The sequence below is a fragment of the Sebastes umbrosus genome, chromosome 16 (assembly GCF_015220745.1).
Source record: "Sebastes umbrosus isolate fSebUmb1 chromosome 16, fSebUmb1.pri, whole genome shotgun sequence".
In the NCBI taxonomy this organism is placed as follows: Eukaryota; Metazoa; Chordata; class Actinopteri; order Perciformes; family Sebastidae; genus Sebastes; species Sebastes umbrosus.
In genome coordinates this window covers 31,671,245-31,689,702 of record NC_051284.1, presented here as the reverse complement: position 1 = coordinate 31,689,702, position 18,458 = coordinate 31,671,245, and the positions used below count along the sequence as shown (strand labels likewise).

Here is an 18,458-nt window from a genome sequence, read left to right as displayed (position 1 = left end):
TGTGTGTGTGTGCGTTACCTCTGAGGGAGCCTGCTGAGCAGTGATGTAGAAGATGAGGAAGAGTCTCATTTTGTCTTCGGGGGTCCCGGCTGACAGAACACAAACATTGACTTTTGTTTAGTCTGTTATTTTACTGTAATACACAACCTGCAGCTGGGACTACGTTTCCCACAATGCCTTTCTGAAGTATGAGTGTGTGTTCGTACCGTCTGGGTCACTGATGATGTCCAGCAGAGATTTATCTAAAGTCGACTTGCTCATCAGTTTCTCTTCATACTCAAAGTACACGTCCAGTTTACGACTCTGAGGACACAAACACATCATCGGGTTACTGTTCAAACCGTGTACTAATACTACTAATACACTGTGTACTAATACTACTGTATACACTGTGTACTAATACTACTAATACACTGTGTACTAATACTACTGTATACACTGTGTACTAATACTACTGTATACACTGTAGTATTAGTACATACAGTAGCATTAGTACATACTGTAGTATTAGTACACTGTGTACTAATACTACTGTATGTACTAATGCTACTGTATGTACTAATACTACTGTATACACTGTGTACTAATACTACTGTACACACTGTGTACTAATACTACTGTATACACTGTGTACTAATACTACTGTATACACTGTAGTATTAGTACATACAGTAGCATTAGTACATACTGTAGTATTAGTACACTGTGTACTAATACTACTGTATGTACTAATGCTACTGTATGTACTAATACTACTGTATACACTGTGTACTAATACTACTGTACACACTGTGTACTAATACTACTGTACACACTGTGTACTAATACTACTGTATACACTGTGTACTAATACTACTGTATACACTGTAGTATTAGTACATACAGTAGCATTAGTACATACAGTAGTATTAGTACACTGTGTACTAATACTACTGTATGTACTAATGCTACTGTATGTACTAATACTACTGTATACACTGTGTACTAATACTACTGTACACACTGTGTACTAATACTACTGTATACACTGTGTACTAATACTACTGTATGTACTAATGATACTGTATGTACTAATACTACTGTATACACTGTGTACTAATACTACTGTATATACGTCTGTACCTTGATGTGGTCGAGGACCGCAGTGGCGACGTTGGTGTGAAGGTCGATCAGCCTCTTCTTCTCTAGCAGCTCAGGCAGAGAGCTGCAGCACACAGACAAATACATATAAACCTCAGTCTGGTACACTTTATACTGCAGTATCTCAGTAATCTGTAGTAGAAGATGATTAAATACACGACTATCTCAGTCTGGTACACTTTATACTGCAGTATCGCAGTAATCTGTAGTAAAAGATGATTAAATACACGACTATCTCAGTCTGGTACACTTTATACTGCAGTATCGCAGTAATCTGCAGTAGAAGATGATTAAATACACGACCAAAAGACCTCCACCCCTGAACAATCCTCCGACTGTTCGTTTTACCCAAAAACAACATGTCTGTCGGTCCCATTTCACAGTTAAACGGACTTGTTGAGCAGACGGCAGGTTGTTTTGGTTAACACAGTTTCATGGTTACAGATAATAAAATAACAACAGTGTTGTAACGGTGGAAATCACAACCAAAAGTCTGATCAGATGTTCCCTGGCTCTGGGCTCTCTGAGGTCCTCTGACGTTTATGGAAAGTCACTCTTTTAGAGGTTACTGAGAAGCTTATGGGAAACGGAAGGTATTCACTGAGGGGGGAGAACAGAAGTGAAAACAGGCTTCACTCGGAGGAGTTCTCAGGAACACGGAGATCTGATGGAGCAGATGGTGTTCAGGGATTTACTGAAGGGCACCAGAAACATTTTAAAGACCTGCTCATGTACAGGTTCATACTAGTATTCTGGGTTTCTACTACGACATGTTTACATATTTTAATGTTCAAAAAACACATTCTTTATCTCATCCCATCGGTGTGACTATACCTCTATAGAGCCCTTTCATTAGGCTAACACTGGAGGCTAACTAACGCCAGCAGTGGGCTAACATTAGCTGGAGGCTAACTAACGCTAGCAGTGGGCTAACACTGAAGGCTAACTAACGCTAGCAGTGGGCTAACATTAGCTGGAGGCTAACTAACGCTAGCAGTGGGCTAACATTAGCTGGAGGCTAACTAACGCTAGCAGTGGGCTAACACTGGAGGCTAACTAACGCCAGCAGTGGGCTAACATTAGCTGGAGGCTAACTAACGCTAGCAGTGGGCTAACACTGGAGGCTAACTAACGCTAGCAGTGGGCTAACACTGGAGGCTAACTAACGCCAGCAGTGGGCTAACATTAGCTGGAGGCTAACTAACGCTAGCAGTGGGCTAACATTAGCTGGAGGCTAACTAACGCTAGCAGTGGGCTAACATTAGCTGGAGGCTAACTAACGCCAGCAGTGGGCTAACATTAGCTGGAGGCTAACTAACGCCAGCAGTGGGCTAACACTGGAGGCTAACTAACGCTAGCAGTGGGCTAACATTAGCTGGAGGCTAACTAACGCTAGCAGTGGGCTAACATTAGCTGGAGGCTAACTAACGCTAGCAGTGGGCTAACACTGGAGGCTAACTAACGCTAGCAGTGGGCTAACACTGGAGGCTAACTAACGCTAGCAGTGGGCTAACATTAGCTGGAGGCTAACTAACGCCAGCAGTGGGCTAACATTAGCTGGAGGCTAACTAACGCTAGCAGTGGGCTAACATTAGCTGGAGGCTAACTAACGCCAGCAGTGGGCTAACATTAGCTGGAGGCTAACTAACGCCAGCAGTGGGCTAACACTGGAGGCTAACTAACGCTAGCAGTGGGCTAACACTGGAGGCTAACTAACGCTAGCAGTGGGCTAACATTAGCTTGAGGCTAACTAACGCTAGCAGTGGGCTAACACTGGAGGCTAACTAACGCCAGCAGTGGGCTAACACTGGAGGCTAACTAACGCTAGCAGTGGGCTAACACTGGAGGCTAACTAACGCCAGCAGTGGGCTAACACTGGAGGCTAACTAATGCTAGCAGTGGGCTAACACTGGAGGCTAACTAACGCCAGCAGTGGGCTAACACTGGAGGCTAACTAATGCTAGCAGTGGGCTAACACTGGAGGCTAACTAACGCTAGCAGTGGGCTAACACTGGAGGCTAACTAACGCTAGCAGTGGGCTAACATTAGCTGGAGGCTAACTAACGCCAGCAGTGGGCTAACACTGGAGGCTAACTAACGCCAGCAGTGGGCTAACATTAGCTGGAGGCTAACTAACGCTAGCAGTGGGCTAACACTGGAGGCTAACTAACGCTAGCAGTGGGCTAACATTAGCTGGAGGCTAACTAACGCTAGCAGTGGGCTAACATTAGCTGGAGGCTAACTAACGCTGGCAGTGGGCTAAAGCTACTCATCTAAAATGTCCTCTTGCTGTGTTGTTGGGTCTCTAAACTACGGTGTACGGTCATAGACCTGCTCTATATATAAAGCGTCTCCAGATAACTTCTGTTGTGATTTGACGCTATACAAAAATAAATTGAATTGAATTGAATATCGGAGAAATGTCTCAGAGATGGAGGGTAGATGTTGCTAATATTTTAGCCTTCTGCTAATGGCTGCTGTTGCTATGTATAGCAGAGCGTTGCTATGTATAGCAGATCGTTGCTATGTATAGCAGAGCGTTGCTATGTATAGCAGAGCGTTGCTATGTATAGCAGAGCGTTGCTATGTATAGCAAAGCTTTGCTATGTATAGCAGACCTTTGCTATGTATAGCAGAGCGTTGCTATGTATAGCAAAGCTTTGCTATGTATAGCAGAGCGTTGCTATGTATAGCAGAGCGTTGCTATGTATAGAAGAGCGTTGCTATGTATAGCAGAGCGTTGCTATGTATAGCAAAGCTTTGCTATGTATAGCAGAGCGTTGCTATGTATAGCAGAGCGTTGCTATGTATAGAAGAGCGTTGCTATGTATAGCAGAGTGTTGCTATGTATAGCAGACCGTTGCTATGTATAGCAGAGCGTTGCTATGTATAACAGACCGTTGCTATGTATAGCAGACCGTTGCTAGGTATAGCAGACCGTTGCTAGGTATAGCAGACCGTTTCTATGTATAGCAGACCGTTGCTAGGTATAGCAGACCGTTGCTAGGTATAGCAGACCGTTGCTAGGTATAGCAGACCGTTGCTAGGTATAGCAGACCGTTGCTATGTATAGCAGACCGAACAGATGAAGGCGATGGTGTTCGCTGTGATCGGTACCTGACAGCAGAGGTGAGCTTGGCTGTGTTGTCTGACAGCATGCTGATGGCTCCTTCATCCTCGCCCTCTAAACCCTGCAGACACACAGAGATCAATAAGGAATAACCACACAGGGATCAAGCGAAATCAACCGTTAGAGTCGTGGACAAAGTCTCGGCGACTTGGACGTGATCTCAGGGACTCAGAAAAACTCTTGAAGGTTCAGATATTGAAGCAGATTCAACTCTGGGGAGTTGGACATAAAAATAACTTCAGATACGACCTCTGACTTGGACTTGACGTTCGGCTAGTTTACCACAAGGCAGCCATTTGTTGTCCATATTGTGTGTGTGTGTCTCACCATGATGCTCTTGAGGCGTTTCACCTCGTCCTCCTGGGCTCTGTAGGTGTCCAGCTCCTCCTGGACCGACTCCGCCACCTCTGGGAACGGACTGTAACACACAACACGGCACGCTCAACGTCCAACCAATGAATGAGCTTCTAACTTTATACTTCCTGAGTCAACTTGGAGAAAATGGGCCTCAACAACACTGGAAACCTGAAGGGTTCGTCTCCAACATCAGCACTCCAGATGGACAGGAGAGTTTGTCACGTACAATAAGATATCATCAGTATATAGATTTAACTTGTGATGTTATTATGAGTTACATTTAATGCCTGTAATAATGTTATTTTGTTCCCACAATTCATGTGTGATGATGTTAGCCCCCCATAGGAGACATTTCATTGACCTCCCAGTATAAAATGACCTGTGGTGACCTCTAGGATAATCACAGCCTCATGAAACTTTACAGCCACAAACTAGAGACCTAGAGCATTCAGAAGATGGATGGATCAGACTAGAGACCTAGAGCATTCAGAGGATGGATGGATCAGACTAGAGACCTAGAGCATTCAGAGGATGGATGGATCAAACTAGAGACCTAGAGCATTCAGAGGATGGATGGATCAAACTAGAGACCTAGAGCATTCAGAGGATGGATGGATCAAACTAGAGACCTAGAGCATTCAGAGGATGGATATCTTTTTCATATATTTTATAAATCCATTTTGGAAATTTTTCAAATATTTTACAAAAACTTTTTGGATATTTTTCATATATTTTACTAATAATATTTGGATATTTTTCACATATGTCTGAATGGTCTTTGATGCTTTTAGCTTGTAGAAAGTCTTCTTCACTAATAGATGTTATTTTGTTTAGTTTTCATATATTTTACTGATATTTTTCGAATATCTTTCAGACAATTTTCACATATTTTTGAGATATTTTTCACATATTTTACTAATAAATAATATTTAAAGCCTGTACCAAAACTAGTGAAATAAAATGAACCCCCACCTCCTCCTCTTCATCCTCCTCTAACCCTTCCTCCAGAAGAACTCACCTGCCCTTGTGTTTCTGCCAGAACTTGTCGGCGGCAGTCAGGTCGTAGGTCTTTCTGTTCTTCTTCTTCGGTCTGGCGCCGGCGGGAGACGGCTCGGCCCCCGCCCCCTCCTCCATCACCACCCTGTTCAGCTGGTAGTCCTGGTGGACACAAACACACACTCATAAAGGTCTGGTCCACCTGTCGTCAGGTGACCTTTGACGTCTGGCTCCATTGGTTGGTTTTGGCAGGTTACAGCCCATAGTGCTGCCAGTACAACCGATGCCATTATTTGTATTATAAAGTGTTTTTCCTGCGTTAAATGACCTAAATCAGCTCTTTTAATGCACTGAATCCGGAGTGAAACCACAGAGAGAAAACAAAAACGTCATCATCTAACGTCACTTTACACTCCTGAAATCCTACAAGTGATTCTGAGACACTTAATGAATATAAAAGCTGATCCTGAGAGTGCTGCTGTGTTAAAGATATCTGGGATGCAGTCCAGACCAGAGACAGCTCATTGCACCACAGTGGATCCAGACGGAGGATCATAATAACACCGCTGTTGTCATGGGAACAGCAGAGGGATGAGGAGGGAGATTTAGTGGTGGGATCCCGTCTCCTGCTGGGTGGTGGACGGCTGACATGTTTACAGGAAAGAGACGACAGACAGAGCGCTGCCATCTGGACCGGCCGTCGCAGACAGAGCTGGCAAAACTGGACCACAAGAGAAACCAGATCAGGGTCTGGATTCTGGACCAGACGTTAAAAAAAGAAGTAATTTCACCTGTTTCCAACACAAATCAACTTGTTTCAAGAGTCATTTTTTTTACTCTGGCGCAGCGACACATCTCTCTCTGACTTGTTTTAAGATGCTGACAGTCGTTTCATCATAACTCCTAAAACAAAGAATTCTTCTTCTTCTCTCCCGCCACAAAAGCGTGATCGTGTCCAGTCAGAAGTCTGAGAGGACGACTCTATACTCGGCTGATAGCGAGTACCGATCTGATACCACCAACCTCGCTTTCCTAACTTTATTAATCTTAATGTAATAAATAAATACATACAAAGTTACGTAGTTGTTAGTTATTATTAAAATAATAAATTGTACACTAGCATCTTCAATTCAAGTGCAAACCTTTTAAATGAAGCAACAAATTGGTCAAAACTATGGAATTAAACTTCCCGTCTATAAAGTATACAGTGTATATATTAATATCAGGGCTGTCAGAGTTAACGTGATAATAACGAGTTAAAGCAAATTTGTTTAACGACACTAATTTCTTTAACACATTAATGCAACTTTTTTTTAAACTTGTGACATTTTCACATATTTTTGGGAAATTTTTCAATATTATTTTCACATATTTTACTAATAATTCTTCAGACATTTTGGGGATATTTTTGGGATATTTTTCACGTTTTACTAAAAAAATTTCGCACATGTTTCAAATAGTTTTCACATATTTTAATAATATTTTTGGGATATCTTTCACATATTTTACTAATACTTTTTTGGCCATTTTTCACATAATTCACTTATAATTTTTCAGACATTTTTTGGATTTTTTTCAATATTTTTTCAAATATTATATATATATCTTTTTGGGATATTTTTGGGACATTTTCACATATTTATCAATATTTCTTTCACATATTTTACTAAAAATTTTGGGATATTTTTCACATATGTCTGAATGTTTTTTACTGCTTATAGCTTGTAGAAAGTTGTCTTTACTAATAGAATTTACTTTGATTAGCTTTCGCATATTTTTCAGAAATTTTTATGATATTTTTCAATATTTTGTTTTACATATTTTAATAATAATTCTTCGGACATTTTTCACATATTTTACTATTACTTTTCGTATATTTTTCACATTATGTCTGAATGGTTTTTCATGCTTTTAGCTTGTAGAAAGTCCTCTTTACTAATAGATGTTATTTCATTTAGTACATTGAGATCAAAATGCTGTCTAATGGTTCAACCAGACTGACAGCTGAGAGAGACAAAGATCCCTCTGAGCAGCGTGGGATCATGGGAGTTGTTGTCTTCATGTCAGTCAGCTTCAAAGTTTTTTTTTACCACAGAGGTCTCCTCCTCTCCAGAACAAACACTGAATAAAGCAGCTTCACGTTAAAAAGGTGTGTGTGTGTGAGTGTGTGTGTGTGTGTGTGTGTGTGTGTGTGACTGATGACGTGTTATATAACACATCCATGTAACTCTACATTCCAGTGCTGTCGGTATTAACCTCAGAAACTCTGCAGCTGACAGCGCTCTGGCTTTGCATGAATTAGTGTGTATGTGCGTGCGTGCGTGCGTGTGCGTGTGTGTGTGTGTGTGTGTGAGTGTGTGAGAGCCTCAGACAGGAAGTCAGACAGCGAAAGAAAATGTGAATCTGCTTCTACAAAAATTTTAAGTAAAACAATCTGTTCCTCAAGCAGGAGTAAACCTTTGAGTAGAGTTTCTCTATAACCTTTTATGTTTATGATTTATGATTGACAGCTCACCAGGACGTCGTGGATCAGCGCCTGATAGGTCCAGGTGTGGTGGAGGGGCGTGGCCATGTCCACGTTACGATCTGCCAGGACGAACAGAGGCCTCTGGAAACTGGAGAGGAGAGAAGAGTCGTTACACACACAGAGCCCACGCCTGGCCTGCTAGTGATACACAGCACTGCATTATGGGAAGTGGAGTTTCCCCATGACCTCACACCGCCTCAGTTTTATCCTTCTTGTTTACCTGAACTGTCCGGCGGCCATGTTGTCTCCGGTGAAGAGACTGTTTCTGGCGTCGCGCAGGTTCTCACGGAGCTTCTTATCCAACTTCTACAACACACACAAAATATAATATAATATAAATATTTCAGTTATCATTTTTTTTTAATTTATTTTATATATTTTTTTAAATGTATGAATTTATTTATGTTTAAGCATTTATTTATTTATCAAGTCATTTATCTATATTTTTATTTATCAAGTCATTTATTCATTTATTCATTATCAAGTCATTTATTTATATTTTTATTTATCAAGTCATTTATTTATTTATTTATCAAGTCATTTATTTATTTATTTATCAAGTCATTTATTTATTTCTTTATTTATTCATTTATTTGGCAGGTCCAAACTGAATGAAAAGGTTGACGTTCTGTCATTGAACCAATCAGATCGGCTGATTCGTCAGAGTGAACTCACCACGGCGACCATCTCTGCTGCGTTTCCACGGGGACAGCGAATGATTGGCACCGCACCTGATCAACAACAACAACAACAGACTTTAAATAAAGTCTCACCCTGTTGAACACATGGAAACATTAAAAACAACAGAACAAACTTATAGAACAGATTTTAAAGGAGGAGAATGAGTAAACGCTTCCATCTGGTGGACAGAGACAAACATTTCAGTTGAAACAGCTTCATTTCTGCTTCAAATAAATAACTCAAATAACTGAATCATGTCAAGATATTTAGATTAAAAATATATATTTTTTTTCCTTTATAAAAACTGACATCACATCATTGTCATTACGTCGTGTCTGGGTTCATAACGTCACCCGGCGGCGAGCTGTATTCACATTCAGTGACATCACACTGACTGTATCTAGCAGCCACACATCTCTACTGCGGTGTGAACCCAAAATAATCAGATTGTGTTGTGATTTAATATCAATAAACAGATCAAAATGATGCTGAAGTAACTACATAATGATGCTGACTAGTAAAAAGTCTGAATTCCTGCTTTGTCAGGTCTGTTACCATGACGACAAGCAGACAACTTTTAATGTGCTTGTTTTCTGAATGGAGTCTGGATGGATCAGAGCCGGGCTACGCAGCTGCTCCATCAACACTCAACATGACGTCATCTCAGCATTAAATTGTTGTTTAGAACTTGCGTCTCTTCGCCTCTTTGCATTTAACCATTTCAGTTTTTATTTTGGCACAACATGAACTCCCGGTAAACACCGTGAGGTTCATCAGAGGAACTCACCCAGAGTGACAAAGAAACAGAAGAGACTGTCCACGATGGTGTCCATGATGGCCTCCATGTCTGTGTCCTGGATGTCTGCTCTGTTGATGGCTGCAGGACAGACACACAGGAGAGACACACAGGTGAGACACACAGGTGAGACACACAGGTGAGACACACAGGAGAGACACACAGGTGAGACACACAGGTGAGACACACAGGTGAGACACACAGGTGAGACATACATCTTGATTTTTGGCCTCAGCGTTGTAGCGGTGTGTTTTGATGAAAGCGTCGTTATTTGGGATTGCAAACTATGTCAACGTATTTATTTTTCTCTCCACATGTTGACTGATACGTAGCTGGACACTGTGGTGTGTTGCTTGTGACGTCTACTGGGCTTGTTGTGGTAGTCGGTGTTACACAGTGATGGGGAACACACCGATTACATTACGTCCCCAGGGTCCCCACCCACCCTCAGAAAAATTCCCCCAAAAAGTCTGAAAATTCCCCAAAAAGTCAAAAAAAAAGTCTGAAAAATGTCCGATAAAAGTTTGAAAAATGTCAAAAAAAATCTGAAAAATGTCCGAAAAAAGTTTGAAAAATGTGCAAAAAGTAAAAAAAAAAAAACTAAAAAATGTTGAAAAAAAGTTGAAAAAATCCGAAAAAAAAAGTCTGAAAAATGTCCGATAAAAGTTTGAAAAAAATTCTAAAAAAAATCTGAAAAATGTCCAATAAAAGTTTGAAAAATGTCAAAAAAGTAAAAAAAAAAAAAATCTGAAAAATGTCCGAAAAAAGCTTGAAAAATGTGCAAAAAGTAAAAAAAAAACAAACTAAAAAATGTCGAAAAAAAGTTGAAAAACATCCGAAAAAAAATTCTAAACAAAATCTGAAAAATGTCCAATAAAAGTTTGAAAAATGTCAAAAAAAATCTGAAAAATGTCCGATAAAAGTTTGAAAAATGTCAACAAAGTAAAAAAAAAAAAATCTGAAAAATGCCCCAAAAAGTCAAAAAAAGTCTGAAAAATGTCCAAAACAAATCTGAAAAATGTCCAGTAAAAGTTTGAAAAATGTGCAAAAAGTCAAAAAATATCCGAAAAAAAAGTCTGAAAAATGTCCGATAAAAGTTTGAAAAATGTCAAAAAAAAATCTGGAAAATGTCCGATAAAAGTTTGAAAAATGTCAAAAAAAAATCTGGAAAATGTCCGAAAAAAGTTTGAAAAATGTGCAAAAAGTAAAAAAAAAAAAAAAACTAAAAAATGTAGAAAAAAAGTTGAAAAACATCTGAAAAAAATGTCAAAAAAATGTCCGATAAAAGTTTGAAAAAAATTCTAAAAAAATCTGAAAAATGTCCAATAAAAGTTTGAAAAATGTCAAAAAAAATCTGAAAAATGTCCGATAAAAGTTTGAAAAATGTCAAAAAAGTCAAAAAAAAATATCTGAAAAATGCCCAAAAAATGTCCGAAAAAAGTCGAAAAATATCCGAAAAAAAAGTCTTAAAAAATGTTTGAATAAAATGTCTCCCTCGGCGCTCTTCCTGGAAGCTTGAATTTGCTGCGTGATGTTTACATTTGGTAACGTTTTTACGCACTCGTGTGTTGTTCGCCACTGACTCTGTGCTGCTGTGTGTGCGATCAGGTTGTAATAGAGCTGTGGTGTGTTCCGGCTAGCTGTGTTTGTGGTCGGCACTTCTTTGGTAGTTTGCTTTTAATGATGGAGTTTAATCTGAAAGCTTCCAGACTTCATTTTGTTGTATTTGGCTTTTTTTAATTCCACCTCCCTCTACCCATAATCCTCTGTGTTTTTGGGGATGTTTCCAATGTGTGTGTGTGTGTGTGTGTGTGTGTGTGTGTTTGTGTGTTACCGTGGTAGGAGATGAGCTCCTTGTTTTGATGGCAGAGGGTGAACATGTCGTCTTCCAGAGTGATGAAGTTCAGGTACTGATCATACACCTGAGACACACACAGACACACAGATTACTCATTTATCAAACAGAATGTATGTAGTCAGAGACGTCCTGAAGTCAAATATATCACGATCAATGTCAGACATTATTGATTATCCAGCAACCCAGAAATCAAAGAATAAAGACATTTCCCTCACAGATTAGTGCTATTTTGTTTTTAATTTATAATGTTTTATACTTCTGGTGAATATAATCCATCAATCTTATTTCCATAGATGTATTTTGTATATACAGTTCCCTTTGTTAACACCTTATTTTGAAAAGCGTACGTAGTCCCACGTGTCTACTTCCTCTAACTTCTCCAAGGTAGTCTCTAGCTCTCCTGTCAGCTCCGTTCTCTTTATCCATCCATGGTCAGCTCCATCGGGGCCGTTTCAATGCAGAGAACATAAATGTCAGTATCTGGGTTCTCTACAGTCGTAGCGTCGGCCCATTTGACCACGGAGACGAGAGCGACGGCCGGCTCCACCGCCACGTTACCGCCATACCATAACGTTACCGCCATACCATAACGTTACCTGCTAACATTTTCCGCACTTTTTTTCCAGATATTTTTCAGACATATATCAGCCTTTTGTTTGAACATATTCCTGCCTTTTTTTAGGATATATTTCGGCCATTTTTGGGCCATATTCTGGACATACTTTTGCATTTTTTTTTCAGCCTATGTTCGGACTTATTTTCGGACATATTTTTGTCATTTTTTAGAAGTTAGCATGCAGCTTTAGCTCTGCTCTGTCTAGCTCTGCTTTTCCTGTCAATGTGTGAAACCCAAAGTGTTTCCATCCTTTACTGGATGTGTAGTGTTTACCACGCTGGATTTAACATGGGAGGGTGCAGGTCGTATCCACAACGACCCTCCAACGGTTTAGACTCTCTGAGGTTTGTTTTGGTTGACGGATACGGAACAGATATGACGTCACGTTACTCAGACTACCACAATAAAAGCGGTAACTTCCTTCTACCTCTACATAGACTCAGATGAAGCAGATATATCCATTCTGGTATTAGAAAACTTGTTTTGAAATATAGATGAATCGATGGTTTTTCCCACCCCGATTCTGGGATGGAATTCCGAGCCTTCGCCTTCCCATCTAAATCTAAGGAGCTCTGGCATCATATTATTACTAATATACAGAATACTGCACGGCGTGATCTCAAATCATCAGACAATGAGAAGACAATAGTAACCACGGTAACCTTGGTGACTTGGGTGACAGCGTTAGCAGCCAGAGCAGCGCTGGCGATGTCCTCCAGTTTACTTCTGCTGATGGCAGAGATGAAGTTCAGGAAGTACGACTCATACAGCTGGTTCCTCAGGTCCTACACACGCACGCACGCACACGCACGCACACGCACGCACACACACACACACACATATATATTTAATCAGGATTAATCACAAATTAATCACACATTTTTATCAGTTCATGACAGTTTTTTCCTCGCCAAAATGCAATGTAAGTTCAGGGCGTTATTTAACCTCCTTCATGACCAGCTAGTCTGACCTGGTTGGTACCGATGGATCCATCAGGTTCTCTAGTTTACTGTGATACCAGTATCTTCAGTTTTAAAACTGAACTAAGGTGTTATTATCGTGTTAACTTTGACAGCCCTATTTTAAATGTATATATGTATTATTAAACACAGGACATTTCAGTAGAATGTGAAAATAGAATAGAAATAATGTAGTTCTACTTTTGTCCGTCTCTCTGTAGGAGGACGTTTTACTGGTGTCTGGTCGTCTCTTTCAGTCCAAAATGGTGGAGGAGAAGCTCTGCTGCTGACTTTGACTTCTTCGTGATAAACGTTCTTTGGTAGCAGTGTAACTGTGTTGAAGCGGTCGATATCAGTCTGTTAGTTTGGCTCCTGACGACGCTTTGATTGTGTATTTTTGTTTTCATTTGGACGGAGATATTTTTAACACACTGCTTGTATAAATACCTGTGTGTGTGTGTGTGTGTGTGTGTGTGTGTGTGTGTGTGTGTGTGTGTACCTGGCATATCCTGTCGATGTTCTCCTCTGTGGGCATGACGAAGTAGATGGCTGGAACATCTGGGATTGGATCTCTGTCCGAGTGAAGCAGACTGAAAAACACAAAGTCAATTTGACACGTTGTTTTACTGACGTCCACATTGAAGGTAGGGTGGTCGATGATGGAGAGCTAGAATAATGTGAAAGTAGCATGGCCTCAGGAGCTCCGTCTAAACCCCCACACACACATGCACGAGCAGCGCCGCATCGTAACTCCTTCACAGACACAGAGCGGAGAGAGGACCTCAACTCAACAACGCTACCTCATGACCAGTAACCGCGGCGGTGCTGCTGCAGGGCTGAGTGAACTCTTCCATTCTCCAGGAAACGTGCGGCGGTGACGTGCTTTGAGTTCAGGCTGGTGCACGCCAAGGGTAGAGAATGAGCAGGGAGGCAGGGACGCGTCTGATTGGTTCTTTCCAAGCGGACCGCAAGGCAGTGATTGGTAGACGTTTTTAGAGGATTACAACAGTTTTGTCTAAAAAAACGAAATTGTCAAAGAAATGTCTAAAACAATTCCCCAAAAAACTAAAAAAAACAGGAAAAAAATCAGAAAAAAAGTCAGAAAATTGTCAAAAAAATAGTCTGAAAAGTGTCCAAAAAAAGTCAGAAAAATATTTGAAAATTGTCCAAAACAAATCCGGAAAATGTCCAAAAGGAAGGCAGAAGAAAAGTCAGCTACAGATGACGGCTCTTTTCCTTTTTCAGAGCTCATCAGTAACGGATCGCTGTCGGGGTGTAAAGACCATTTCAACCAATAGAACAGAGAGTGGAGACTGGAGAACATCGTCAACCTGCCTTTAAGATAAAATTAGACCAACCGGCCGACAGTTTACAGAGAAGAGAAGCAGGAGAAACACACCTACTGTTAAACATCATCAAAGACTAAATCATGGACTAAATATCGCCACGCCGCTCTTTTCCAGAAGGTGTTTGAAGGAAAGAAAGAAGGTGTTCAAAAGGTCCAACAAGTCTACCGCCGGTTACGTGAATGGGCGTCTGCACGGCTGCATGTAAACGGGAGTATTAGTGGAGTATTCACCTTCATTAGCCGTGTAAACTGCTTAGTAGGAGTATTGTCTTTTTTGGAATAAGGGCACAAACCGGAATGTTTTATGAATGTAAACGTTATTCTGTATAACACAATACAAGTAAGAAAATACTGATACACGAGTATCACGATACTGTATACATTTCTATCGCCGCTTTCTATCTTTGTGAGGACCGATTAGACCCTCAGAGGGAGGACATGTTCTCCGGAGCTGCTGAAGGCTAGAGGTGAAGGTGTGTTGTCTCTTACAGGTGCAGGGTGATGCCCATGTCTCTCAGCTCTTTGACAGACAGCAGAGGCGAGATGATGTCTTGGCCAAACCTGTCGTATATCAACACCTGCATAAGACACACAAACACAGACAGAAGTTAAAGCACAGGAGAGAGGTCATATACATATATATATATATTTAGAATTTAACGGCGCTGTCAAAACTACAAACATGTCTGCTGGTATTATATCTGAAAGGTTTACTTTTAAAAAGGGCGAAAGAGAGAGAGAGGTTCTATGGAGGACAGAACCTGACAAAATCAAAAATAAATAAATGACTCGATAAATAAATAAATAAATAAATATGCCATTACAAATAGCAAAAAATAATATTAAAAATAAATGTAGTCATTAACTGATTGATAAAATGTGACAAATTGATATTTCTGTTTAAATTACCTTTTTTATTTATTTACCTTTATATTAATTCCCTTATTTATTATTTTTCTGTTTAATTTCCAGTTTTATTTATTTATGTATTTATTTTTTAAATGCATTTATTTATTTTTTACATATTTATTATTTTAATGTATTATTTAATTTATATATATTTATATACATTTATATATATATATATATGTGTGTTTGTTGTTGTTGTTGTTGTTGTTGTTACCTTCCATACTGGCTCAGCTGCTGTGTTCTTCAGAGGAGGAGCGTTGAAGTTCAGCATTCGCTTCAGAGCCACTGTAACCACAGAAATAACATTCATTTGTTCCCTAACATAGAGCTGAGGGAACATAGAGTCGAGGGAACATATAGAGCTGAGGGAACACGGGACTGAGGGAACATAGAGTTGAGGGAACATAGAGCTGAGGGAACATAGAGTTGAGGGAACACGGGACTGAGGGAACATAGAGTCGAGGGAACATATAGAGCTGAGGGAACACGGGACTGAGGGAACATAGAGCTTAGGGAACATAGAGCTGAGGGAACACAGGACTGAGGGAACATAGAGCTGAGGGAACACGGGACTGAGGGAACATAGAGTTGAGGGAACATAGAGCTGAGGGAACATAGAGTTGAGGGAACATAGAGCTGAGGGAACATAGAGTTGAGGGAACATAGAGTTGAGGGAACATAGAGCTGAGGGAACATAGAGTTGAGGGAACATAGAGCTGAGGGAACATAGAGCTGAGGGAACATAGAGTTGAGGGAACATAGAGTTGAGGGAACATAGAGCTGAGGGAACATAGAGCTGAGGGAACATAGAGCTGAGGGAACATAGAGCTGAGGGAACATAGAGCTGAGGGAACATAGAGTTGAGGGAACATAGAGCTGAGGGAACATAGAGCTGAGGGAACATAGAGTTGAGGGAACATAGAGCTGAGGGAACATAGAGTTGAGGGAACATAGAGCTGAGGGAACATAGAGTTGAGGGAACATAGAGCTGAGGGAACATAGAGTTGAGGGAACATAGAGCTGAGGGAACATAGAGCTGAGGGAACATAGAGTTGAGGGAACATAGAGTTGAGGGAACATAGAGCTGAGGGAACATAGAGTTGAGGGAACATAGAGCTGAGGGAACATAGAGTTGAGGGAACATAGAGCTGAGGGAACATAGAGCTGAGGGAACATAGAGCTGAGGGAACATAGAGCTGAGGGAACATAGAGTTGAGGGAACATAGAGCTGAGGGAACATAGAGCTGAGGGAACATAGAGTTGAGGGAACATAGAGTTGAGGGAACATAGAGTTGAGGGAACATAGAGCTGAGGGAACATAGAGCTGAGGGAACATAGAGTTGAGGGAACATAGAGTTGAGGGAACATAGAGTTGAGGGAACATAGAGGACTTCAACACGTTCTAGAGCAGTTCTCTTGAATGTCTACATGTTATTGTGTATAGATATATCCTCTGACTCATCGGAGAGTTTAAATGAGGAGTAATAATAGAACATTATAATAGTAATGTTATAAATGAGTCCTGAAGCTGTAAAGCTATAAAGCTGTAAAACGTTCCCATTGAAGGGAACAGGTGATTCTCTCCCTGCCGGCAGCACACAGCTCTCTAACAGCTGACAGGCCCGGGGCGTCTCTCCGGTTACCGGCGCTGTCTGCCGCCGGTAACGAGCCGGTAACGAGCCGGTAACGAGCCGGTAACGAGCCGGTAACGAGCCGGTAACGAGAGTAAAACGCGTTAGACCGACCTGTCTGCTTCTCCCGGACAGACGCCGCCATGTTGGATGTTGTTGGTGACGCTGCGTCTGATGACGTGTCGTTTGATGACGTGACGTGCTGCAGCCCGTCAGAGAGGAGGTACAAATTAAAGAGGTCTCACTCTTAGTGATATTACGGCGCTGTGCCGAGGCTTCGGAGCGCGTGTCGAGTAATCCAGGAAGTTTCCTGCGATGCGCGTATCGAGGCTTGTATCGTTTTAGACCAATGACGTCATTGATGGCATCCGAAGCCTCGCTGCCCGGCCGTACCGCCCACTGGTTCAGGAAGTGGTTCAGATCTTTACTGGTTTAACCAATAACACAGAACACTAATATTACCCCTCCTGCCATTATTATATTATATTATATTACACTACAATACAATTACTGACCAAAGGATTGGTTTACACACATAAGATGCATTACTCACAAAACAATTACAGTTTGTATCTTATATACTCATAATATACTTACTAAATACACATTTTATTATATATGATATATATATATATATAAATTGATGACATGGTAATATATTTTTTTTCATTGTTTATAGTCATTCCCAACAGCCTTTACTGGCTCTAAATACAGTATATCACAGAGCTGTGGTCCCAGTAGACCACAACCAGCACTGCTCCCAGTAGAGCACTTACACTTACACACCAAAATCTGACAAACTGACAATAACCTGATATTTTCAGGTGGATTATCATTTAATTCTCACTGTGCAATATCATTTTCCACTCGTGCAATGTTGTTAATAGTCTGTTTATTATCAATACTGTATATAATGCTCCTATTTTTATACTTCCTATCTTTATACTTGGTTCATATTTTGTTACACTTTGTTTAGCTCTTTTTTACTGTGTTAGCTGATGCTTCTTGTTTTCTGCACTATCCCCTTTGCTGCTGTACACTGCACATGTCCCCACTGCAGGACTAATAAAGGAATATCTGATCTTATCTGATCACATGGTTCAGATCATATCTGCCTGTTTTACACTCTTTGACCACCAGGTGGTTTCCTGCACATGAAGCCTCGAGCAATGAACCCTTTTCCGAACCACTGATCATATGTTTTATGTGCAATATTTACCTCTGAAATGTAGTCGAGTAGAAGTATAAATAAAATGGATATATTTATTTATTTAACATGGAAAGACCATTGAGGAGGTTTCCTCATTTGGAATGGTTTTGAGATACTCAATACTCAAATAGAATAGAATAGAAAGCTTTATTGTCATTGTATTAAATACAACGAGATTCACAGAGTCCACTTCTGGTCAGTGCTTTAAAACAGATACGTGACAAGACGAGGCAGATAAAACATATAACAGGTAAAACACACACAGTTATAAAGTAAATCAAACAGGTAAAGTAGATGTAA

The 18,458-nt window shown here is 40.5% G+C and overlaps 1 protein-coding gene across 1 annotated transcript in view; it reads right to left on the bottom strand.

The window, feature by feature from the left end:
- The window catches only part of scfd1 (sec1 family domain containing 1), a 32,409-nt gene extending 15,188 nt beyond the window's left edge, over nucleotides 1-17,221 (bottom strand). The window contains exons 1-16 of the mRNA XM_037796274.1: nucleotides 17,063-17,221; nucleotides 15,532-15,602; nucleotides 14,898-14,986; nucleotides 13,560-13,650; nucleotides 12,764-12,886; nucleotides 11,462-11,549; nucleotides 9,619-9,708; nucleotides 8,826-8,881; nucleotides 8,371-8,456; nucleotides 8,139-8,238; nucleotides 5,646-5,785; nucleotides 4,598-4,688; nucleotides 4,258-4,331; nucleotides 1,123-1,204; nucleotides 207-303; nucleotides 19-89 (exon numbers count right to left, since the gene is read on the bottom strand). Coding sequence (XP_037652202.1) covers nucleotides 19-89; nucleotides 207-303; nucleotides 1,123-1,204; nucleotides 4,258-4,331; nucleotides 4,598-4,688; nucleotides 5,646-5,785; nucleotides 8,139-8,238; nucleotides 8,371-8,456; nucleotides 8,826-8,881; nucleotides 9,619-9,708; nucleotides 11,462-11,549; nucleotides 12,764-12,886; nucleotides 13,560-13,650; nucleotides 14,898-14,986; nucleotides 15,532-15,602; nucleotides 17,063-17,093 — 1,380 coding nt within the window. The 5' untranslated portion in view covers nucleotides 17,094-17,221. The remainder of the gene's footprint in view (nucleotides 1-18; nucleotides 90-206; nucleotides 304-1,122; nucleotides 1,205-4,257; nucleotides 4,332-4,597; nucleotides 4,689-5,645; nucleotides 5,786-8,138; nucleotides 8,239-8,370; nucleotides 8,457-8,825; nucleotides 8,882-9,618; nucleotides 9,709-11,461; nucleotides 11,550-12,763; nucleotides 12,887-13,559; nucleotides 13,651-14,897; nucleotides 14,987-15,531; nucleotides 15,603-17,062) is intronic.
- Nucleotides 17,222-18,458: the final 1,237 nt, after the last annotated feature.